The 23,996-nt window shown below is 48.1% G+C and overlaps 2 protein-coding genes across 2 annotated transcripts; one reads left to right on the forward strand and one right to left on the reverse strand.

The window, feature by feature from the left end:
• Positions 1-3,631: 3,631 nt before the first annotated feature.
• Positions 3,632-15,876, forward strand: LOC102923612 (SAGA-associated factor 29). Its single transcript, XM_076552415.1, has 9 exons — positions 3,632-3,728; positions 6,682-6,757; positions 7,921-7,993; positions 13,668-13,732; positions 14,589-14,718; positions 14,786-14,932; positions 15,126-15,161; positions 15,248-15,410; positions 15,669-15,876. The coding sequence occupies exons 1-9, from the start codon at positions 3,654-3,656 to the stop codon at positions 15,783-15,785; spliced, it is 882 nt and encodes a 293-aa protein (XP_076408530.1). The 5' UTR covers positions 3,632-3,653; the 3' UTR covers positions 15,786-15,876.
• A 90-nt stretch (positions 15,877-15,966) lies between these two features.
• Positions 15,967-19,747, reverse strand: LOC143268849 (sulfotransferase 1A1-like). Its single transcript, XM_076552412.1, has 9 exons — positions 19,570-19,747; positions 18,704-18,855; positions 18,315-18,440; positions 18,143-18,240; positions 17,312-17,438; positions 17,129-17,223; positions 16,469-16,649; positions 16,233-16,340; positions 15,967-16,135 (listed from the first exon to the last, which is right to left on the reverse strand). Coding segments are annotated over exons 2-9 (885 nt in total). The 5' UTR covers positions 18,852-18,855; positions 19,570-19,747; the 3' UTR covers positions 15,967-16,133.
• Positions 19,748-23,996: the final 4,249 nt, after the last annotated feature.

The raw sequence follows: 23,996 nt of genomic DNA on the forward strand, positions 1-23,996 counted from the left end.
GACAGGTAGGTACAAGTCATAGCTCACTGAAGTTTACATGAGCTTTTTTTTTTTTTTAAATGTTTACAAAAAGGGGTACAAGATTTTGATGTATTAGCATTACCACTGTTAGTGATCTGTACTGAGATCCTCATTGTGTTTGTAAAGAGTTGAGTCATAGCAAAAGCTGTGGTTTGGGGTTTAAAGTGCGAACACTCTTTCCTCTCTCCAGAGGGCTGGATGTGTAGATTGGACAGAGATGTTTTCAGCATAATGAGAAGCACTTTTAAATCTCTACTTAGAAGACAACTAAGGACATTTACAGTTTTGAGCTTGTGACTTGGTAGCAGTCATTGCTTTACCAGGGCTAGATAAATAGCCTATCAGAACTCCACTGATTAATATTAAAACTCTGAACTTTAGAAATCTTAGTATGACAGTAGCAAAGAGGAGAAGAAATCTGAAACCTTTCTCATTTTCACATACCCTAAATCAGTTCCTCAGACCTTTATAGCTTGCATTTACATGCTTTACGTCACTTTCTTATACCCTCAGAACTTACTTAGACTTTCACATTCTTAGACCTTTACAACTCTCATTTACTTTCTTAGATTCTCACAACTTACATACATTTCAAACCTTTTTTTCCATCCAAATATCATGAAACACAGGTGGCTGATTATTGAGAGCATTGTAAATAAAGCAAGTTCATTAAATAAAGGAATAATAAAAGTTTACACTGAAACCTGTTTTGTGAGTTTCTCTCTTTTAGTGTGAAGCAAGGTAAACTGTCTGCCTTTCTTAGCAGGAGACCTACAGCTCTAGAAAAGGGAGGCCTGATTTTTACATATGAACTGAACTGAACTGTCTTAGTTAGGGTTTCCATTACTGAAGAGACACCATGACCATGGCAATACAACCCTTATAAATGAAAACATTTAATTGGGGTGACGGCTTACAGTTTCAGAGGTTTAGTCCATTATCATCATGGTGGGGAGCATGGTGGCTGGTAGTGTGGTGGCATGTAGGCAGACATGGTGCTGGAGAATTCTGTATCTTGATCCAAAGGCAACAGGAAGTGAACTGTCTCATGGGCATGACTTGAGCATATGAGTGGAGTCCTCAAAGTCTGCCTCCACAGTGACACCCTTCCTCCAACAAAACCACACTTACTCCAACAAGGCCACACCTCCTAATAGTGCCCCTCCCTTTGGGGGTCATTTTGTTTCAAACCACAACATGGACTGACCAAGAAACTGTAGCCTTGGGAGGAGGAACTGGTTTGCTTGCATCTGTTAAACTGATAAAGCCACAGTTAGTCATCAGCATCATCACATCTGAGAAGGATAAGTTAGAGCAGGAAGTATAATCCAAATGGCCTCAATATCAATTTCCATTACGTTGTGTGTGTGTGGGAAATTATAAACGCCCTCTCCCTGGAATCACTCCCTTATCCAAAGACAACTGTTGCTTTGGTTTGTATATTGTTTGAAATTTATGCAGGAAATAATCCTGTTGGAGCTTAAAAAGTCTCCCCAAGAGACTGTCCTTTTTGGCATTCTCATTGAAATGCCAGAATGTCCATATTTGCTCAAATCTATGGCAACTCATTGTCTGTGGAAATATAAGGGTGCATATCAAAGGATCTGTTGACCAATAGTCTCCCAAGCTATATTTTCCTGTTTGGCCCATCAGAATAATTAAGTCAAGGAATTTCTTGATGTCCTTCTGTGTAACTGGAGACCTCTTCAGTGTTCTAGATGGTGTTTTGAGTTTCACTGCAGTTTGATCATGATGGTTGGACAGCTCTTTGTACAACATCTCAAACAACTCAACACCAAATGAGACATTAAATTGATCACCAAAAAAGAGATTGGTCACAGAGGGTACAGAGCCACACTGAGAAGGGAATGTAGTGACCCCGGCATGACCTTCAAATGTTTGTAAGTTGGTGGTGTGCCAATTAAGATCAAAAATTATCAGTAGCTTTGCCAGTGTAGGAATCTCTTGAAAGCACCACTGCCTTGGGTTTCCTTCCAGGTTAATAATTTTCCTGTCAGTAGAATCTGTAGGATTGTCTCCAGCATTGTCAAATAATGAGAAGCACTCTTAAATCTCTACTTAGAAGACAACCAACAAAATATAATATATAAAAGATGTATTATGTATACAGCATTATGTCTGCATGTTGGCCTACACACCAGAAGAGGGCTTCAGATCTCATTATAGATGCCTCTGAGCCACCATTAGGTTGCAGGGAATTGAACGCAGAACCTCTGGAAGAGCAGTCAATGCTCTAACCCTCTAAGCCATCTCTCCAGCCCCACAAGACATTTTTGTTTAATTTTTTAACCCTACATGCACGCACCCATGCACTCACTCACACGCACACCCCTTTTGCATAGTGTTTTCCTATAGAGCCCAGTCGGCAGTAATATACCTGTATTATTCTTTGAGCTCAACATCTTGTTTTTCAAGAGGCTGCTTGTCACCTCAGTGGGTTGTTCCCCAGCTCTCTCTGTTTCTTTGTTACACCCCCAATGCCTAGGAAGATGTTCTTCGGTGTGCATTTCGCTCACACTCAGAAGGGGGCTCCTCTGGTACCAGATCATTTCTCATGGTAAACCTTGTCTCTTGTCTTCATCCCACATGGTCTTCTACCCCTCTGAGCCCTTCTTAGAAAACGCTGAGCTTCTGCTTATATTCCTCTGGGTGAGGTTATACAAAGAGTGGGCATGAGGCCATGTGTCCCTTGCCTCCTTAGGATCCCCGTTGTGCACCCTCAGCATCCTGTCCCATGAAAGCCTTTTCCTCCCTTTTCTTCCCTGTCCCAGTGCTAGGATGGAACCTAGGCCTGTGCACACTAGGCAAACACTACCACTGAGCTACACACCCAGTATTTGTTTTCTTTCCTCTTTTGAAATAAGTTTTCGTGTAGCTTAGTCTGGCCTGGAATGTGGAATTTTCCCCTGTGCTTCCTGAGAAGGTGGAATTGCAGGTATCTACCACCATCGCTGGCACCAGATCAACCCTTCTAAGAGGCGGCTATTATACAAAATTCCAGCACCCCTCCAAAAAGAATGTTCCTCATCCCAAGTAAACCTTTATTTTAGATGTATCTGTCTTCAACTAGTCATCACTTTCTCTTTTTACCCTTTATTGTCATTTTTTCTAATTTTTGTTATGCAAAAACATTTTATTATAATGAATTTATCTTGAAAAAGGTTTATTTATTTATTTTTTTTTTTAGTGATTTCTCTTTCTTCTCTAGTGAGAAAATAATGTCTCTGACTTGGAAATCATCTTCAGGTAAAGTCTTATTTGAAGCAGAGTGGTAGTGCTTGGCTATCATTCTGGCCATTCTGCAGGCAAAGGCAAAGCTTTCAAGTGTAAGGCCATCTGTCGCTTACTTGCTGCATCCCTCCATCTCTGCCTCTCTGGTTATCTTTCCTTTGTGTACGTTTGTCTCTTCTTATAAGGACACAGTCACTCCAGGTGACCGTCTCGTCTTACTTTTGACTTACGTCTGCAAAGACCCTGTTTCCAATGACATCATCTACATGCACCAAGGATCAGGACTCTGTGAGTCAGAAATACAGTTCAACCCACAGCAGACAGTGACGGCTTTCCTGCCTTTCTTTCCTCTCACCAGATGCCCGTCACAGGCTCGTCCCATGGCCCTCGTTTCTGCTGATTCCCGAATTGCAGAGCTTCTCACAGAGCTCCATCAGCTGATCAAGCAAACCCAGGTAGGAGCGAAGTGAAGCATGGGCTGTGGTGTTACGCTGTGAGGAGGAGGGGCTTATGTTCAGAAGCTCCATGAGCTAAGATACCATGGAAGAGGCGGGAGGAGGAGACTCGACTGCCATTCCTGTGGGGTTTCTGTCCAGTACAGATCTCACCGTTGTTTAACAGCGCTTTGAAGACAGATCGCAGACCACACAGGGTCCTATTGAAAGTGCACAATTCAGTGATTTTTAGAATTTAGTTGTATAACTGTCACCGCAGTCAGTTTTAGAGCCGTACTCAAGGTGATCACGCCTCCTCCTCCTCCACCCCAGCTCCTCCTCCTCCCCCCCCAACTCCTCCTCCTCCACCCCAACTCCTCCTCCTCCCCAACTCCTCCTCCTCCACCCCAACTCCTCCTCCTCCACCCCAACTCCTCCTCCTCCTCCCCAATTCCTCCTCCTCCACCCCAGCTCCTCCTCCTCCACCCCAACTCCTCCTCCACCATCCCAACTCCTCCTCCTCCTCCCCAACTCCTCCTCCTCCTCCCCAACTCCTCCTCCTCCACCCCAACTCCTCCTCCTCCTCCCCAACTCCTCCTCCTCCTCCCCAACTCCTCCTCCTCCTCCCCAACTCCTCCTCCTCCCCCCAACTCCTCCTCCTCCACCCCAACTCCTCCTCCTCCACCCCAACTCCTCCTCCTCCTCCCCAACTCCTCCTCCTCCTCCCCAACTCCTCCTCCTCCACCCCAACTCCTCCTCCTCCACCCCCACTCCTCCTCCCCCCAACTCCTCCTCCTCCTCCCCAACTCCTCCTCCTCCCCCCAACTCCTCCTCCTCCCCCCAACTCCTCCTCCTCCCCCAACTCCTCCTCCTCCCCCCCAACTCCTCCTCCTCCCCCCAACTCCTCCTCCTCCACCCCAACTCCTCTTCCTCCACCCCAACTCCTCCTCCTCCACCCCAGCTCCTCCTCCTCCCCCAAACTCCTCTTCCTCTATCTCCAAACTCCAAGCAAACACAGAAGTTCTTACGAGGTAAGCCAGTTGAGGATTTAGAGTTAACTTCCAGGATCTGGTCAAAGGCCAAAGCACTTTAGAATGTGTGATGTTTAGAGAACCCAGGTCTACTGAGTTAACCCTGTTCACCTTCTGCTGCCCAGATTACTACCCTGGCCCATGACTACATATTTCTGGGCTGCAGCTCAGCTGAAAACAAAGCCAGTCACCTTGCCTCAGTCCAGACAGATTACCACGGCATTATGTATTAGAGTCTACCACCTTCTTCTGAGATAGACACAGGTGGTATTTAGCATAATTCTTACCGGTATTGACAGTGCTTCAGGACATAGCTTAGGTTGCTCTGTTACTGCGTAGTCATGATACGTCACTGTGTTACAAGTACCCTGGAGATGTCCATAGGCTACAGGAGTGAGGGTGGAAGGCCTTTGTCTCGTGGCTTCTCTGGCCTCTGTCTGTTCACAGTACCTAAGCTGCTCTGTTGGTTCAGTGTTTAACCCCTTCTTTCCCCACGATGGATGGTTTTGGAGTTCCCAGCATTTGTGCTGGTCCTGCCTGACTCTAGAGTCCCTCCCCATTTCTAAATTGACTTCCATTATTGGCTTTTTTCCTATAAGAGAACTCACATTGATCATCTTATCCTAATTAACAAATACTTTTCCTCTGAATGCAGCTCCTCATTCATCATGTATTTGTTTTGTCCCACAAGGCATAGGCTGTCACCTGCCTCTTCCAAAGCCCTTTTCTGTCTGTGGGTCAGTGTTGACCTGCCACTCACGTTGCAGATGTATACTGATGACCTAGGTGTAGTCAGGGTACATGTTTCATTCCAGAATATGTACAGTGGCCGTTCTAGGACTAAATCGGTGACAGTCACATGTACATTTATTTGTCCTGAGTGTAGTACCAAGGAATTGCATCTGCCAGATGATATCTACTACTCTAATCTTTTTGTTTTCAGACTTATTTTTCCTTTGTGATTATGGGTGAGTACCCTCATGTATGTTTACTACATGCATACATGGTGTCCCTGGAGGCCTGAAGAGGTCATCAGATCCCCTGGAACTGTAGTTATAGACAATTGTGAGATGCCACATGGGCACGAGGGCTAGAACCTGGGTCCTCTGGAAGAGCAGCACTTAACACTGAGCCGTCTCTCCAGCCCCATGGGGTGCTTGAAATCCCATTTCCTCCTATATATTCAAATAGCTTTTCTCTCATTCACAAATAAAGAGTCGTATGTGTTTGTTCCTGTTTCATACTCATAGCATATTGAGCATGCCATTGCTCTGTTTGTGCACTATTGACTTTCCAAGTATTTGCTCACTGAAGATTGTGTGTGTGTATGTGTGGTTGTTTTGTTTTTCTGAGACAGGGTCTCTCTGTGTAGTCCTGGCTGGCCTGGAACTTGCTCTCTAAACCAGGCTGGCCTAGAACTCAGAGACCTATCTGCCTCTGCCTCCTGAGTGCTGGTATTAAAGTCATGTGCCACCATGTCCAGCTAGCCACACACTAGTTGTTCTGGACCACATGGTCCAGTGAGCCAGTAGGGAGCAATTCCAAGAAATTCCTCTCCAGAACCTACCCTTAGTTGGTGTACCCTGAAAAAAAGAATCATAAAGTACTGGTGCATGTTTGCTAAGTGAAAGATCCCAGTATGTTATATACTATATGCGTCATTCAAACTGTGTGACAAATTCCAGAAAAGACACACTAGAGAAAGTAAAGAGATGTGAATGGCAGAGCCTTGGGAGACCTGGGGTGGGATGAAAGGCTAGGAGGGCCGTGGAGGAGGTTTAGGGAGGTAGGACTCTTGTGTAGGATGCTGTAATGAGAGGTCTACAACTGCAGTGGCTGTTCAACCATAGGGCAGCACAACGCAGAGGGAGCCGTCATGTAAACAGTGGGCTGTCGTTAGGGTAAAGGGTCAACCTCATGGCCTCTTGACCTCAACTTTACAGGAAGAGCGTTCGAGGAGCGAGCACAACTTGGTGAACATCCAGAAAACCCATGAGCGAATGCAGACTGAGAACAAGAGTGAGTAAATGAGGCAGGAGAGAAAGGAGGTGGGAAGGGCTGAGACCAGGAGCATGGCCTTACTGTGTCTTCCAAGGGATTTTTGCTTGTATCTGCATAGTCCAAAGTTGCTCTTCAGGGTCCTTGTTCCTTTGGCTGAAGGACCTAAAGTGACAGGGACTGATGACTGACTGCCTTGCACCAAAGGACCTCAGAGTCTCTCAGCTCAGGACTGGAAAGGCAGCCTTGTGTGCAGGAAAACTCACCCTTACCTTAGAGCTCATGGGCACAGGGCTTTTCTGGAGCAGAGTTCCCCCATGGCCTCTGCATGTGCAGGAAAGCAGCTCACCCCACCCTGTGCTTGGTGCTTTCTAACTCAGAGTAACTTTGGACAGTACTAGCTTCTCCTTGGTTCTCTGTACCTGTCTTGGTATGGACAGGTGTCAGGTTAGAAGTGCTTTTTAAGAATGGCGGGGGCTAAAGAGATGACTCAATGATTAAGAGCACTGGATGCTCTTCCAGGACCCAGGTTCAATTCCCAACACCCACATGCCACATGGTAGCTCACAACTCCAATTCCTGGGGATCTGACACACACACACACAATGCACCTAAAGCACGAATAAATTATTATTAAAAAGAAAAAAAAAGAATGGTGGTGGTGTCTTTACCGTATGGAAATGTGACCCTGATGATCAGGGAACAGGTTTTTAATGTGTGTTGTGAGGGGGCGTATATGCACATGTGCATGTGTGCAGAGGCCAACCTCATGTTTCATTTTTCAGGCACCTTTCACTTTTTTGTTGTTTTTGTTTTTGTTTTTGAAATGGCCCACTATATATCCCTGGCTGGCCTAGAACTCAGTGTGTCAGCCAGACTGGCCTTCAGGTTGCTGATATTGACCTTCCTCTGCAAGTGCTGATTAAAGCAAACGCTGCCACATCTGAGGTGCCTGGCTTTTCTTTTCTTGGGTTCTGGTGATTGAGCTTGGTTCCTGGTACTCGCAAGGCAAGTACTTTCCATCCTGAGCCTCCTTACTAACCTCCTGGGAGCATGTTTGAACTCCTAAAGCTTAGAATCCAGGCCCTGGCCTCTGAGCCTCTTCAAGCTGATTCTGATGTCCTGGGTCGGGGTCCCACGCTGCCACCTCCTCTTGCTTACGCCTCCTCCTCCTGTGTTTGTAGTCTCTCCTTATTACCGGACAAAGCTGCGTGGTCTCTACACAACTGCCAAGGCCGATGCAGAGGCTGAGTGCAAGTGAGTACCATCCCCGGGGCTGCCGTCCCATCCCTGACCTCTGTTCTGGACCACACGTGACTGGAGGCCACAGCCCCAGCCTGCCTTCTGTCTGTGAAGAGGGTCCCCCTGCTCTGCCTCTCCCATTGCTTGAACCTTCCCAAGCCTTACCTTTATTACCCATTCTCCCCCTTTAGTTCACTACTTTATAGATGCAGTAATCAGTGTCATGTCCCTATGTACCTATTTTTAGTCATATGACCCTGCAGTCAATTCAGTTGAAGCTCTGTTGCCTTGCCATTAAAATCCAGGTGGTAACTCCTACTGGATTGTGAACAGACTGTGGGATAATGTGGAGAGAATGCGGGATTCTACAAACTATTCTTCCCCCATGGGAATATGCTGACTGTTGCAGCCTGTAATGGGAACCAGGACCACTGTATGGCGCTGCTGTGCCTGTAATGGGAACCAGGACCACTGTATGGCGCTGCTGTGCCTGTAATGGGAACCAGGACCACTGTATGGCGCTGCTGTGCCTGTAATGGGAACCAGGACCACTGTATGGCGCTGCTGTGCCTGTAATGGGAACCAGGACCACTGTGTGGCGCTGCTGTGCCTGTAATGGGAACCAGGACCACTGTGTGGCGCTGCTGTGCCTGTAATGGGAACCAGGACCTCTATATGGTACTGCTGTGGTCATGTTACCATTCCAAGTATTTTTTTTTTTTTTAATATTTTTTATTTTTTGAAACAGAGTCACACAATGTAGCTCTTGTCCTGGAACTCACTGTGTAGAGCGGGCTGGCCTCCAACTCCCAGATTGGCCTGCCCATGCCTCCCTAGTACTAGGATTAAAGACGTGCTGCACCGTACCTGGTCCAAACACTTTATATATTTCTTTACTCCACTTGGTCCTCAAAGCATTCCTTTGATGTAGTTTTTAGTATTGTACCAATTTACTGTTAAGGAAGCTGAATCATAGAGGGATAATGAATCTTCAAAACTCATAGAGCTAGTAAGTGGGGAAGTCTGGTTTCTAAGGCAGAAGTCCACAGTTAGTACTCTGCTAGGTTGCTGAACAGGGCCTTTTTACAGCTCAACTTATTTTAAATGAGCACATCTCACAGGATTCTGACAGAAGTTAATGTGTTCTTATGTGTAGCCAATTCTCTTCAGTTTTGTTGTTGTTGTTTGTTTGTATTTTCTTTTTTCGAGATAGGGTTTCTCTGTGTAGTTTTGGCGCCTGTCCTGGAACTCGCTCTGTAGACCAGGCTGGCCTCGAACTCACAGAGATCATCTGGCTCTGGCTCCCAATTGCTGGGATTAAAGATGTGTGCTACCACTGCCCAGCCTCTTCACTTTTTGATGCAGGTTGTAGGCAGATAATCTTAAGCCTTCCTAATAAGTCTTACTCTGCTGTTTTTTTTTTTTTTTTTTTTTTTTTTTTTTGGTTTTTCGAGACAGGGTTTCTCTGTGTAGCTTTGCGCCTTTCCTGGGACTCACTTGGTAGCCCAGGCTGGCCTCCAACTCACAGAGATCCGCCTGGCTCTGCCTCCCGAGTGCTGGGATTAAAGGCGTGCGCCACCACCGCCCGGCTACTCTGCTGTTTTTAATAGTGGCTGTATGTTGAGGGACCCTCAGAATGCCAGCTGTGGGGTAAGGACCAGAGAAGCCTACATGGCTCAGAAGCAGGGGAGGTGGTCCATAAGGGCCTCGAGTGCCACAGGCCTCACTCCAGAGGCCTCGGGAAACAATAAGACTTAAAGTTGCAAAGCCAGTTCGAGACCAAGTCCATGGTGGTGATGGAGGTCAGTGGACCGTGGTAGAAGGGTAGAGAGCAAAAGCCAGTTCAATAGAGCAGTTTTTGAGATCTATTTAGGGAGGTAGTTGTCAGAAGGGAGGCTCAAGATGGCAGTTTCTAGTTTGGACAGAAGCGTCTGGTGTGGCTCCCCATGTGAGGCTGGAGCACAGAACAGAAAGAGGAGTGGGCTCTGCTCCTACAGAAGAAACACATGAGTTCCTCCGAGAGCGGAGCCCGCCCACTCTGGACTGGAGTGGCTCCTGTAGGTCAGATGGCTGCTCGAGTTTGTTTTTCTGGTTTTGTGGTTTTTTTCCTTTTGTAGTGCTGGGGATGGGACCCAGGGCCTTTGCAAACTCCAGATCTTCATTGGCAGTAAAAAGTCAACTGCCCTTTCTGTCCTAACTGCTGACAGAGTGAAAACTCAAACGAGTTTGGTATGGAATGACTCTGGCACAACTTACCCAGCATTCAACACTTAGGAGCCTGTTTGGTAAACATGGGCTTGCATTGAAATGCTTTTGCTAATTCAGATTTTCATCACCCTACAAATACCCAACCAGACCTTCCCAACTCAGTAGCCAGGAGAGAGAAAGCAAGCAAGAGAGATGAAGCTACTCTCCATCTAGGTCAGACAAACCCATGCCACCGGGGTTACTGAATTCATCTGGGTGATTAGTAATAAACACCATAGCGTTTGTTTTTTTGTTTTGTTTTGTTTTGTTTTGTTTTTCGAGACAGGGTTTCTGTGTAGCTTTGCATCTTTCCTGGAACTCACTTGGTAGCCCAGGCTGGCCTTGAACTCACAGAGATCCGCCTGCCTCTGCCTCCCGAGTGCTGGGATTAAAGGCGTGCACCACCACTGCCCGGCTACACCATAGCGTTTTTATACAGCATTTAAATTAGGATATCAGTGCAGATATAAAACTGTGACCCAGAGGGCTTATTCCTATTTCCTCATGAAAGAGGCCTGTTCTAGTGCAGATCTCCATTGCTGAAGTCTCCAGGCTTTGATCTGGATCACTTTTCAATCTCTTAGCCGTTTATGACTTGACGTTGGGAAGGTTATAGGTTAATTATTCTGTGGCATGTCCCTCCCATGGGAGTGTTTAGTACTTCCTGGCTTCTAGACTCAGGCTTGGCACCTCAGGCATTGGTAACACAGTAGTAGCCTTCTATTACAAGGCCCAAGATGCTATGTCTCCTTACTTGATGTGGGATCTCCCAGGTGTGTTTCCCACTGTGTCATCTGCAAGGTCTTGTGACTGTTTGAATATCCCACTTCACATCGCCGATTAGTATCCCTTTCTGTTTGTTCCTGAAGCATTGGGCTGGTTCTTGGTGGTTCTTGCTGTTGCTGTTCCTTTGATGTCATGTAGACTGCAACTTTGAATGTAGGACAGAAAACTATGTTCTCCAAACAGGCCCAGCAGCAATATCAGCCTTTCACAGTATCTCTGTCCTCCTGACCATCATTCTTTGTCTGCTTTCTGGGTTCCTCGCTGTCTGAGTCCCAACACTCCCAAGCTACAGATTTGCTCAGGGTTTGCTGAGGAAACAGAAAAAGTGGCCCACAGTCGAGTTGTTCCTGTTGACTAAGGGTGAAGCCTTCTTTGGAAGATGTCACAAGATCTGAGAGAAGAGGCCTCTGGAGAACCTGTACAGTGATGTCCACTGCTGGCCTGCCTGCCAGCCCGGAACCCCTGTCCACTGACTTCTGGAGGCTCAGGGTACAGGCCTACCCAGGCTTCAGTCCTGGAGGAATGAGTCCCTGTCATTGGGGCTGCCCTGACCTTGCCTGGCCTCTCTAGGCCCACGCCTACCCCCACCCCCACCTCTGGGGTTCTGCTTCCCCCTCTGCTCCCTGGCCCCGCCCCTGGAGCTTCCCTGTTATTGCTCCTTACTGTCATGAAACTCCCACAAGAAAGCAGCTTAGGGAAGAGGGGTTCCTTTGGCTTCATGGTGAGAAGGTTGTCTGTCGTGGAAGGGAAGGCACAGCACCAGGAGCTCCAGGCTGCTGGTTGCCCTGCGTTGTACTGAGGAAGCAGAGAGCTCAGGCAGGACACTAAATTAGGTCTGCACCTCACCCGCCCACTTCCTTTAGCCAGGCCCCCCTCCTAAAGGATCCACAACCCTGCATAAAGCTCCACCAACTCAGGGCCACCTGCTCAAACACAGGAGCCTATTAGGGACGTGGCATACTCAGATCCGAGCTTCCGTTCCTGTCATCTCAGGACAGGGTCAGAGCTTTGGCGGGATCTCTACAGAACTGGCCAAAGCAGTATCCGGGACCTCATGCACCTGCTCTCTCAGGGGCTTGTCCTGCCACTCTCTTGCATTGCCCTTACGCTTTCACAGTGGAAAACAGCGTGGGAGCAGTTGCCAGGCTTTCACATGGCACTTGGCTCCATCCCGAGCACTGACTAAAATTTATAATCATTGGTTAGTTAACATTCTGAGCCCTGTCGTTGATGAATCCCACCGTGAACATCACAGAGCATTGACACAAACTTGGAGTATTGACCACTCACTGTGGCCTCTTACACAATAAAGACATTCTCTGAACATGAAATGTGTGATGTAGCCACCAGTGTTTCATGTGTTTTCTCAAAAGTATAATTTAGTAAATGTTTGTTTTGTTTGCTCTGGTTTTTCAAGACTGGGTTTCTCTGTGTAACCTTGAGTGTCCTGGAACTTGCTCTGTGGTCCAGGTTGACCTAGAACTCAAGAGATCTGCCTGCCTCTACCTTCCAAATGCTGGGATTAAAGCCCTGCACCATCACTATCCAGATAAATACTTGTTTTTTTGTTTGTTTATTTTGTGTATGTGAGTGTTCTATCTGCATATACACCTGAATGCTAGAAGAGGGCATCAAATCCCATTATAGGTGTTTGTGAGTCACCATGTGGGTGCTGGGAATTGAACTTGAGACCTCTGGAAGAGCAGCCAGTGCTGTTAACTACTAAGCCATCCCTCCAGCCTCAGTAAATTTCTAAATCAGTAGCATAGTCAATACTATAATCAAATGTTATTGAGTGTATATGATTGTATGTGCCCTGCTTGTATGTGACTGTCACTGCAGAGAATGTAATATGTGCACTATGACATTAAATGGCAGTGGTGCCATGAGGCATTAAAAGTTGTTCAAGTCCATTATAATCCTGTGGGGCCACTGTCCCAGGATTGTGACATATACAGACTTGTTGACTGAGATATCTGGGGTAATTCCTATTTCTACTTAGGGTCTATGGTCTCATATTTTCTCTTTGTTTTTTATTAATATTTTGTGTATATATGTGGTATATATGTTTATGCAGTATGTATATATGTTTGTGTAGGTTCCCAGGCATGTGAGTGTGCATGTACATGGGAGAGAGTGAATATGTAAGCTAGTGGTTGATATTTGTTGTCTTCTTTGATTATTGTCCCCCTTAGTTTTTGAGACAGGGTCTCTCACTGAACCTGGAACTGACTAGGCTAGGCTGTTTGGCCAATGAGCCCCGAGGATCCAGGTGTCTCCACGTTAACCCGGTGCCGGGATTGCAGGCACATGCCACCATGTCTGACTCTCAGATGGGTGTTGGTAATCTAACTCAGATCCTCAAGCTTGGGCAACAGGTACTTAATTCACTGAGCCATATCCATAGCTTCTCCTTTTTTGTTTGAAGCGAGGTCTCTCTCTAGCCTAGGCAGACCTGGAGCTCATTATGTAGCTAAGGTGTCATCAAACTCACTACAGGATTGCTGCAGCCTCCTAAGTGGCAGGATTACAGGTGCCAGCCACCACATACAACAGGATCTGTAGTCTGCAGCATAGACTTGGTCTGGGGAGCCCAGTGGCCAAGAACCTATGCTGGGTGCCTCACCGAGCACTCTTTTCTCCCTTCCCTGCCTAGCATCCTCCGCAAAGCGCTGGATAAGATAGCTGAGATCAAGTCTCTGTTGGAAGAGAGGCGGATCGGTGAGTGGGAGAAATGCAGGGCATTTCTTGACCAGACATGGTGGGGGCCCGGGGAAGCAGTCACGGCCCAGCAGGGAGCATGGCACATGATCTGGTGGGGTCACCCAACAGTTGTCGGAGACAGACTCAGAGGCCAAGAGTGTGCCTAGTTCTCTGCCCAGACCCAGTCATTTTGCCCCAGCCTTCCCACTGCCCTTGCTCACTCTATCCAGGACTGGTCATCTCTCTCCTTCCTACCACTGCTCCCTGTGTGACATGCTTTGGTGACAATCTGTCACTCTTTGTGCCCCAAAGCCAGCCACACATGTGAATCTGGCTTGGCTCCCTGCCTTGTGGGTCCCCTCAGGTGCCACCTCCTTGGCTTCCTGACTTCTGTCTTGCCCCAGATGCAACTCTTCACCCTTTAGCGTCATCACGGGACCATTTTTGTTTGTTTTCAGTTGAAGAGTGTGGTGAGCCATGGCTGGTGGGTCCAGTGATCCCCACGAGATAATTTGTGCCCCTTTCACTGAAATTACATACACTAGTAGAAAGGAGATCAACCTAAGCACCTCATTCCAGGATTTTCATTGACCCAGCACATTCACATATCCAGCACCCTGATCAGGAAATGGAATGTAGCCTGCTTCCTGGGAACCCTCCTTTTTAGTTCTTCTCCATGATGGTGGCCACTGTCCTGACATCTCACCCGTTTGAGAGTTAGGCCTGTCAGTTCCCACCCTTAGATGTCTGTTAAGAAGGGGCGTGGATGGTGTTGGGATGCTGGTATCAAGTGCTCCAGCTCAGAGCAGTTGCTGGGGTGTGACTGGGTCAGGTACCATCCACGTGGCCTCAGGGGTTCACTTGCTTCCCACAGCGGCCAAGATCGCAGGTCTCTACAATGACTCGGAGCCCCCACGGAAGACCATGCGCAGAGGGGTGCTGATGACGCTGCTGCAGCAGTCAGCCATGACCCTGCCCCTCTGGATCGGGAAGCCTGGTGACAAGTGAGGGCAGGAACTAGCCAGAGAGGGCTGGTGTCAGGGGGCCAGACTAACAGGCTTTCTCTCCTAGGCCCCCACCGCTCTGTGGAGCCATTCCAGCCTCAGGGGACTATGTGGCCAAACCTGGAGACAAGGTGGCTGCTAGAGTGAAGGCTGTGGATGGGGATGAGCAGTGGATCCTAGCTGAAGTAGTCAGTTACAGCCATGCTACCAACAAGTGAGTGTGTGCCTGACTTTGCCTTTTCACCGCTCCGGCTTCTGCCGCCTGGGGGAGGACCCCCCCACCCTTGCAAAGGCTGTGGGGGGTGCTCCCTCAAGCTGCTTCAGGCTCTTTTCATCCTCTCATCCTTCCTCCTGGATGCAGACTGTGCCCCTTGTCCCAGCACTGTCTCCCTTTTGTTTGCCCGCAGGTATGAGGTAGACGACATTGATGAAGAAGGGAAAGAGTGAGTGTCCAGATGGGGAGCAGTGGGGTCACCAAGCTTGGGGGAGAAGAAGCCTCCATTGGTCACGGCCTATATTGTTCCCCCAGGAGACACACCCTGAGCCGGCGGCGCATCATCCCACTGCCCCAGTGGAAAGCTAACCCCGAGACAGACCCCGAGGCCTTGTTTCAGAAGGAGCAGCTGGTGCTGGCCCTATATCCCCAGACCACCTGCTTCTACCGTGCCCTGATCCACACCCCCCCACAGCGGGTAAGGAGCCGCCATAGAAAGCCTTTGATGGCACCAGAACCTTAAGGGTTGGTCCCATTAATCGTTCTTCAGGATTCCTTCTTGCTATCTTCTTGTCCTTCATCCCCTAAACATAGGCTTTCCTGGTAGCACCAGATCCCTTGTCTCCAGAGTAGAGAGGGAAGCAGGATAGACAAGGAGATCAGCTGGGACTCTGGGCAAGGAGAGGCTGCCCTGGCCTAGAAATGTCTTGACCAGCCCTTCCTGTGTGTCCTACAGCCTCAGGATGACTACTCAGTCCTGTTTGAAGACACCTCCTATGCAGATGGCTACTCCCCTCCTCTCAATGTGGCCCAGAGGTACGTGGTGGCTTGTAAGGAGCCCAAGAAAAAGTGAAGCTGGGGGCAGGCTAGAGTCTGCCCCTGCCGACCTCACGGGAGAAGGCAACAAAGGAGTCCTGTAATGAAATAAATACTCTTCCCTCTCACCACGTCTCCTGGGCCTCAATGCTTCAGACCTTCTTGCCCTCCTCCATCAGACACATGGGATTGATGGCTGCAGAAGGGAGAAGGCCCAGTCAGCTCGCAGGGCATTTATTCTTTCAGGTAAAATACAGTTTGTCTTCTGTTCTTGAATGGTTGGTTCCTCTTCGGTGCTCGGATCCATTGCTTTCCTGACACACGTTCATAAAACCATCTTCGTTCAGACACGTCCTCAGTCCTGTTCATTCTCCTAGCTCAGATTTCCTGTAGGAATACAGCAGGATGCGTCATGTTTTAGTCTTGAGGCCATAATGGGTTATGTCAGTTTGCCTTCATTCCCAATATAGCCACCCCCACTTACAGATGCCACGGAACTTGAGGTTGCAGCCTTTCATCATCTTAGCATAATGGGCATCGAAGCGTTCATTCTGGGCTACAGTGAAGGTGTTTTTCCAGTCCCCAGTGGTACCTGCAGAGGGAGAGAGGAAGAGAGAGACTGTTGAGTCACAGCCACAGGACCACGTGACTACAGTATTGTTGGTGCATCCAACCTCCCTCCCCCAAATACTCCAAATGACCATCCAGGCCACTACCTACCTTTCCTCATGAAGGGAGAAACACCATGGTCCATGATTTCAGAGGGGAGGGTAGTGTAGTTAGTCATCGGGTTCTCTTTCATTTTCTTGAATGATGTGTGATGAACAATGAGATCCACAGTCTCCTCATGTAGAGAGCGCCCCAAAAACTCTAGGACCTTCTTGATCTCCCGTTTGGGGTTCTAGAGTGTAGAGAGGATCTCTGATTGCTCACTGGGATGAGTTTGGGGTGTGACCCACAGGGAGCTGGCCACTTCTACCAAGGAACTCTCAGAACTAATTCCTTGACTCAGCCTCTTGCCCTGATGCAAAGTAGGTAGTTTCCTACCCTGCTGTCTTGGCATAATCTCTGGGTTCATTCTGGGAGAGGACAGGGACAGACTTTGATCACTGGTGCCCAGACTTGGCACCTCTGGAGCAGGGAGAAGCAAGATCAGCAAGCCACCAGGTCAGTCCTGGCACATGACTGACACCTACTCCAAGATAAGGGCTGAGCATGCTCTCTGCTGAGCTGTGCTGGGGTCCTGAGCCAGGAGGTAAGATGGGAGGTGCTGTCTGGGGTGGGGCTGGGATAGGGATGGGGCTCAGGGCCAGGACAGGACCAGGTTCCTGAGGGTCCTGCCTGTGGGACCCAGAAGGAGGTGGTAGCAGGCAGCCTCACCTCCTTCATGTCTTCATAGAAGAGATAGAGGACAGGGTGGGTGTGTGTCAGCTCCCACCACTCCTTCACGTGCTGGAACCACGACCCATAGGACACTGGGGACAAGACGGCACAGACACAGGCCTGTTAGCTCCAGCTCTGCCCCTGGGTCCAGCCCCCTCCTGGCTACAGACTCAGATTCACCTTTCCCGTCCATGAAGTTCTCCAGGAAGCTCTCCCAGGTGCCTGGATCAGGGTGCACCTTGGCCATGTTGTAGAAATTATAATAGGAGACAGCCACATCTTTTGGATTTCGAGCAAAGTAAATCACCTGCAAGGGCAGAGGATCCATTGTTCTGGTCCCTTCTGCTGTCCTGTTACCCTTCACAGGACCCAGTGAGGTGCCATACTTTCTAGCACTGGGGACTCTCAGCACTTCTTTTGGGGATGGCAGAAGAGAACACAGGACTAGAAGTTGAGTTGTTGAGACTTCATGGTATGAGCACCACTTACTTAAGATTACACTTTTGATGCTACAGTTCTGTCTGTTCCATAAACTATATTTTATCTGACTCCTTTATTATCAACACATCCACCTAGTAGGTCAGAGTTCCATCCGCCCCTCCATCTCTGTCCTGTGAGCACCTGGACTCTGCTTCTGTAGCTCACACTGAAGAATTCATTTTCCTTGTTACCTGAGCCCTGCCAGAGTGACAGCCAGAGATCCTCCATCCAAGATGAAACCGGGCTTGAGTAGTCCCACAATTCCCAGCAGAACAGATCAAGGGTAGGATGATCCCAGGAGCCCTTGAATTCTCTCCCCTAGCCCCCCTTTTCCCCTGTGTCCCCCTGTTTCCCTTCCTCCCTCCTTTCCTTTCTTTTCCTCTGTCTTCCTGAAACAGGGTGAGATACAGCTCAGACTGGTCTTGAACTTACTGTGTAGCAAAGACTGGCCCTAAACTGATCCTTCTGCCTCTACTTCTCAAATGCTGGAAGGTACCACCATAACTGGGGTTTCTTGTTTTTCGTTTTTACCTTGATCTTCTGATCCAGCAGACTCTGAGGAAGCAAGGACAGGGGCAGATGCGTCTTAATGAGCCGTGGGGCTGGTGTCTCTTCCAAAGATTCAAGACCTACAATTGAACAAAGAACTTTGTTAAAAGGACCTACCTCTCTCCACTTGTGTCTCACACTCTGGTGATCATACCTGAGGGAACTCCTGGGCAACTGAACTCAAGGAAGGGCACTCGGGCATAGATGGGGGCCCGGCGACACTTTTCTAGCTGGCCATCCTGGTAGATCATGTCCAGTATCTCACTTACCCAGGTAGTACCTGGAAAGAAGGGAACAAGAGCTGAGGAGGAGCTGGTTGGTCTTGTTCCGTGCACACCTTTAATCCTAGCACTTGGGAGGCAGAGGCAGGTGGATCTCTGAGTTTGAGGCCAGCCTGGTCTACAGAGTGAGGTCCATTACAGGCTCCAAAGCCACACAGAGAAAGTCTGTCTCAAAAAAACAAACAGAAATTGTGGAGGTCTCAGTGTCTGGACCTGCTTGCCAAAGTAAGGTCTTCAAGACTTTAGGGGAACCACTGCTCACCAGACTTTGGGTATGTGCTGATAAGCAAGTCATCAGGCCACACTGTCATGTTCTGCAATGGCCCAATAGCCTCTGCAAAGTATTTGATGAGTGGGATGCCCTTCACAGGCACAAGTGGTGGACGGAAGAAATCCTCAATCAATTCCATGTTGCTGCATTGAGAACAGAATATAAGACTCACTTTTCCAACAAGTTCACAATACTGTGCTGAATTCTTGCTTTAAGATTGGGATCCTGAGGCTCTGGCAGGTCACTGAGGTGGCAGGTAGACCTGGGATCAGAAGCAAGTCTAACTCCAGCAAAGGTCACTACTGTGGCTACATCACTGCTCGCCTGCAGAACTTTGCATGTCCCTGGTGCCCAAGCATAGTCCAGACATTAAAGCACTCTGAGGTAGAATCAATACAGGGTTTGACATTTTGGAGGAAGATTCCAGCACCTCAGGAAACTTTGAGCACTGGCCATGTGTCTCTTATACCTCCCTGGTGCAACTGGAAGGTCAGCCCATGGCACATCGGAGCCTCTCTTCAATTTTCCTCGAGCCCCACACCATCCAGACCTGATGCCTTTCTTGCTCTGAGTCAAGCATAACCAGTTTGGTTACTAAGCCTGTTTTAGGCCAGGGAGAGATTTTCTACTAAAAAGTATTCTAAAACCACCCAGGAAAGAGGGGCGGGGTGGGGGGGATTCAGACAAGCTTTTCTGAGGTGGAGTGTGTGTTGGGGCGGGAAGAACAGAGAGGCTAGAGGCCCAGGCAGTGGTCAGACAGATTAATCAAGGTGTAGGAAGTAGCTGGCCTTGGGAGAATATTGGAACCTGTCTGTAGCCAGGCAGGGCAACGGTGGCCACCCCACTCTGCCACTCACCTGATTCTGAGTTTCTGAGCCTCTCCTCCCCGGTGCACAGTGGTGGGGATCTTTGTGTGGGTGTTGCAATGTGGGAAATGCAGAATTGTCCTTGAGCTGAAGATTTTGTAGGTCCCAAGTGGGAGGGAGTGGCATCAGTACTAGGACTGACTGTTCTCCAAAATCAAGGGGTGTGGATGGGGGTGGAGATGGGGTGGAACTCTGTGGTGATGTATTGTGTATCAAATAAAGCTTGCCTGAGGAGCAGAGGACAGAGCCTGCCACTAGATTAAACACAGGCCAGGCAGTGGTGGCACACACCTTTAATCCCAGCACTTGAGATCTCATGCCTTTCCTACCAGTATTTGGGATCACAGACACCATTAATCCCTGTATAGAAAGGAGGTGAAATAGCTGGACAGAGAAAGGCAATAAGGCGTCAGGAGACAAGAGCTAGATGCTTTTTCAGCTGAGGACTCAGAGGCTTTCAATCAGAGATTCCTCAAGATAGAATCTCAACTTCTATTCAGCTTGAGGATTCGGTAGTTGTGAGAAGTTTCTCTAGGCAAGCTATAGAGCATTTCTCAGTTTTTAAGAAAACTATAAATTCATTTCTCCATGAATTATGTCTTTTTTATCTTATGGGTGGGCATTAGGATCCAATGCCAGGCCTTAGAGACATGAGATCTACTAACAGGCACGTATGGAGATTGGGATCCACTCACAAAACTTGGCATCTATGGAGAGGGGATCCACTCACAGAAGTTGGCTCCTATAGAGGGGGGATCCACTCCCTGAACTTGGCATCTATGCAGAGGGGATCCACTCAGAACTTGGCATCTATGGAGAGTGGGATCCACTCACAGAACTTGGCATCTATGCAGAGGGGATCCACTCAGAACTTGGCATCTATGGAGAGGGGATCCACTCACAGAAGTTGGCTCCTATAGAGGGGGGATCCACTCCCTGAACTTGGCGTCTATGCAGGACTCGGCACCTGTGGAAAGGGTCACAAACAGAGCAGCATCTCTGGAGGGACAGTGTCTAGTTGCAACTCAGAGCTGTAGCAGTCCCAACAGTGTGCTTACAGGTCACTGCCTCTGGAAAGTCTCTGTCAGCGCATCTGCAGCCAGTGAACGGGGAGAAAGAAGACTGGAGACCCAAAGGGTAGTTTGGGCCAGCAACATGGCTCAGAGTAAAAAGACACTTGCTGCCAAAGCTTGATAATCTGAGATCATTCCCAGGACCCTTACAGTGAGAAGAGAGAAATGACTCCTACAGGTTGTATTCTGGCCCCCCCCCCCCCCGCCCCCGCACAGCATGAATGCACATGTGTATACACAGGTACACACAACATATGTGTGTTGTGTATGTATTTTTTTTATTTGAAGGTAGTCTCTCCTAGCCCCAGAACAAGTTTAAACCTTAAATCCAGCTGTAGCATTTTGTGTGGGAGAACTCCTGTGTGACAAGGCAAAACTGAGAAGTCCATCCTGGCAGGTTCTGTCTTGGAAGGGGCATATTGCTTGGGACTAAGATACTTTGGGGGCCTGGAAACAGGAAATGATCACAGTCAATTGTCCCTGGATTTCCCCAGCCTCAGCTCCTGGAACAGGGTGGCTGTATCAGGAGTTGTGGCTTAGGGGAAGGCTGGACAGATTCCATGAGAAGCTTGGCAGTGGTGGCCCCGCCCTCCTTAGAGGAAGGTAACTCAACACTGGCAACTCTGAGACAGAGGTCAGGGACATCACCCACCTTTTTCTTCACATGCAGTTTTGTAGGAAAGGGGGCTGGGTACTTCTGAGGGCAGAAGCTCCAGGACAGAGGCAGCAGGTGGTGTAAACTCCAGGATGGCCTCAGCCATGCAGGTTTCTAGGTCACATTATGGAGTCTCTCCTTCCTGCAGGAGTGTTTCATGCTCAGGGAGAGTAGAGAGGGCTAAGATGGGTCCTCTGATAATGTTTCAGTCACTGGGGAACACACTTGGGCTTAGACCCCAGCAACCCTGAAGTATACAAACGGGGGAGTCTGGGATGGGATGAGACTCCAGTCTCTCCTAGTACACGAAGAAGGGAGGTCTCTGAGGAGCATTAGCTCTGCTGAGCAGTTGACCTTTGCATCCTCTGGGCTCAGCACCAGTTTAAACAGGATAAAACAGGAAAATCTCCAAGTAACTGCCTGCTCTCCTGTCTAGTGGGCGCCATTCCAAACCCAGGACATTTTCCTGCATTTTCTTTCCCCCGGCCCCTGTGTTTCCCTCTTTCTGTACTCCTGATAAGTTTATTTTATTTTTGAGAGGTGGTGTGTAGCATGGGTCGAGGATGGTACTGAGTTCTTTTTTTTTTTTTTTTTTTTTTTGGTTTTTCGAGACAGGGTTTCTCTGTGTAGCTTTGCGCCTTTCCTGGGACTCACTTGGTAGTCCAGGCTGGCCTCGAACTCACAGAGATCCGCCTGCCTCTGCCTCCCGAGTGCTGGGATTAAAGGCGTGCGCCACCACCGCCCAGCATGTACTGAAGTCTTGATCCTTCTGCCACTACCAAGTGCTGGGATCGAGGCCTGTGATACCACCCCCAGTTTGATCTTGTTTTTTAAAGTATAGGGATTTTTGTTGTTGTTCCTTACGATTCTAATTCTGCTCATGTACTCTTCCTTATTGTACGTTTATTTTATAGTTTGCTATCTCCTCTCCTGCTCCCTAACAAGCTTCTCTTGTTTCTTTGTTTAACTATAGAATCTACTTTCTTTTTTCTGTGCCTCCTTCCTTTATTTCACTCAATTCTTGTTTCAACCTTTACCCAATTATTTTGTGGTGTTTTGAGACAATCTCTATTATGTGTTCCTGGCTGTCCTGGAACTAGATATGCAGTGCAGGTCGGTCTCAAACTGAGATCTGCCCACCTCCGCCTCCTGAGTGCTGGGATTAAAGCAAATAACACCATACTCAATTACACATTTTTGGTAGGTTATTTTCTCTACTTATTGGTGGTATCATAGTTGACTTCAGTAGATTTAAAGTGCTTTCTCTTTTCCCCAGAGACAGGGTTTCTCTGTGTATCAGCCCTAGATGTCCTGGAACTCTCTCTGTAGACCAGACTGACCTCAAATTCTTAGAAATCCACCTGCTTCTGCCTCCCAGGTGATGGGATTAAAGGCATAGGCTACAAGGCCTGGCTAAAATGTGTTTGTATATCTGGTTTGACTTCCTACTGTTGTTGATTGGGTGTTCAGCTGTTTATTATTTTTCTGTGGAATACTGGAAATTGAGTCTTCAGATGGAGGTCGCATCTGTCCCAACAGACTCACAGATCATAACAGAGGAACTTCAAAAACTAGGTAGCATGGTCCCTGAAAGGATTATAACACCTTAACTGTCAGATCCAAGATACTGAAACTGGTAAAGAGCTGGAGGAAGAATTTAGAATTGAGTATAGCAATGGCTGAGTGGATAACAACACTTGATTTTTTTCTGGAGGATCTGAGTTCAATTCCCAGCACTTACAATTTGCTCAGGAGGTGTGATGTTTTGTTCTCTGTGGACACTTGCACTCATGAAAACATACATTCCTACACATAATTGTTTTTAATCTTTAAAATATATATATATATGAATTAAAAAGTTGGGAGTGGTGGCTATATAGTGTATTTAATTAAAGAATTAAGTTTACTTGTAAAATTAATGACTTCAAAGAGAACACAAAGAGACAAATTAAGAAAATAATTAAAAATGGCCGAAGTTAGTGGGACCAGCTGTATCAGCCCCTTTTATGTGGAGGGGCTCTGAGGAAACGAAGGGACATGGCTTTTCCTGCCTCCCTTCCAGCCATTGGTGTCAGTACACTTGGATGGATTCCTCTCCCCACCTAGGTCTTCCAGGTCCCAACTTAAAAAAAAAAAAAAGAACAGAACAGAAAAGAAAGTCCTGTCCTAAATCCCTGCTAAGGCTGCTCACAAGCCTTCTCCATTTGCTCTTGGTCTGGGCTGCCACCACCCATGTAGCCCCCAGACCGCAGGGTAGCCTGCTGCCAGCCCTCTAGGAGGGAGATAGTGATCAGGGTTTCGGTTCCCAAGTAGTTGGACACACCTCTCCTCCTTCTAAGCACCCAAGATTTCAGACAAGATACAGACTTCGGGCAGGTTCTACATGCGTCCCGGGAAGCCGTGTTGAGTCTTGCTCCAAACCTAGAAATGCTGTTTGCTGGCCCATGGAAGCCAACCCAATGGAGTTCAGATCTCCTTATCCTTAGGTTTGATGTGACCATACTTGCCCCTGGGTAGGGCTGCTCAGTCACAGGGGATGGGAACATTTGGGTGTCTTCTCCAGGGAAGATGTTGCCAAAAAGTTATTTAGCCCAAAAAGGGTACCAAGGCCAGAGTAAGGGAACAGGTCCACCCGTTCTGTCTTAGGGAACTAGGGAGCTGTGGGGAAGGGGACTCATAGGAGCCTAGGT

The sequence above is a fragment of the Peromyscus maniculatus genome, chromosome 1 (genome assembly GCF_049852395.1).
Source record: "Peromyscus maniculatus bairdii isolate BWxNUB_F1_BW_parent chromosome 1, HU_Pman_BW_mat_3.1, whole genome shotgun sequence".
NCBI lineage: Eukaryota > Metazoa > Chordata > Mammalia > Rodentia > Cricetidae > Peromyscus > Peromyscus maniculatus.

What these genes read in the sequence shown, in the direction of transcription:
- LOC143268849 (XM_076552412.1), bottom strand. Translation starts at nt 18,851, where the DNA reads ATGGAATTGATTGAGGATTTCTTCCGTCCACCACTTGTGCCTGTGAAG. An exon ending in TCTATGAAGACATGAAGGAG is followed by an intron (nt 16,650 to 17,128) that starts GTGAGGCTGCCT and finishes TCTACACTCTAG; the next exon opens with AACCCCAAACGGGAGATCAA. An exon ending in TTCTCCCTTCATGAGGAAAG is followed by an intron (nt 16,341 to 16,468) that starts GTAGGTAGTGGC and finishes CTCCCTCTGCAG; the next exon opens with GTACCACTGGGGACTGGAAA.
- LOC102923612 (XM_076552415.1), top strand. Translation starts at nt 3,654, where the DNA reads ATGGCCCTCGTTTCTGCTGATTCCCGAATTGCAGAGCTTCTCACAGAG. An exon ending in AATGCAGACTGAGAACAAGA is followed by an intron (nt 6,758 to 7,920) that starts GTGAGTAAATGA and finishes CTGTGTTTGTAG; the next exon opens with TCTCTCCTTATTACCGGACA. An exon ending in GATGCAGAGGCTGAGTGCAA is followed by an intron (nt 7,994 to 13,667) that starts GTGAGTACCATC and finishes TTCCCTGCCTAG; the next exon opens with CATCCTCCGCAAAGCGCTGG.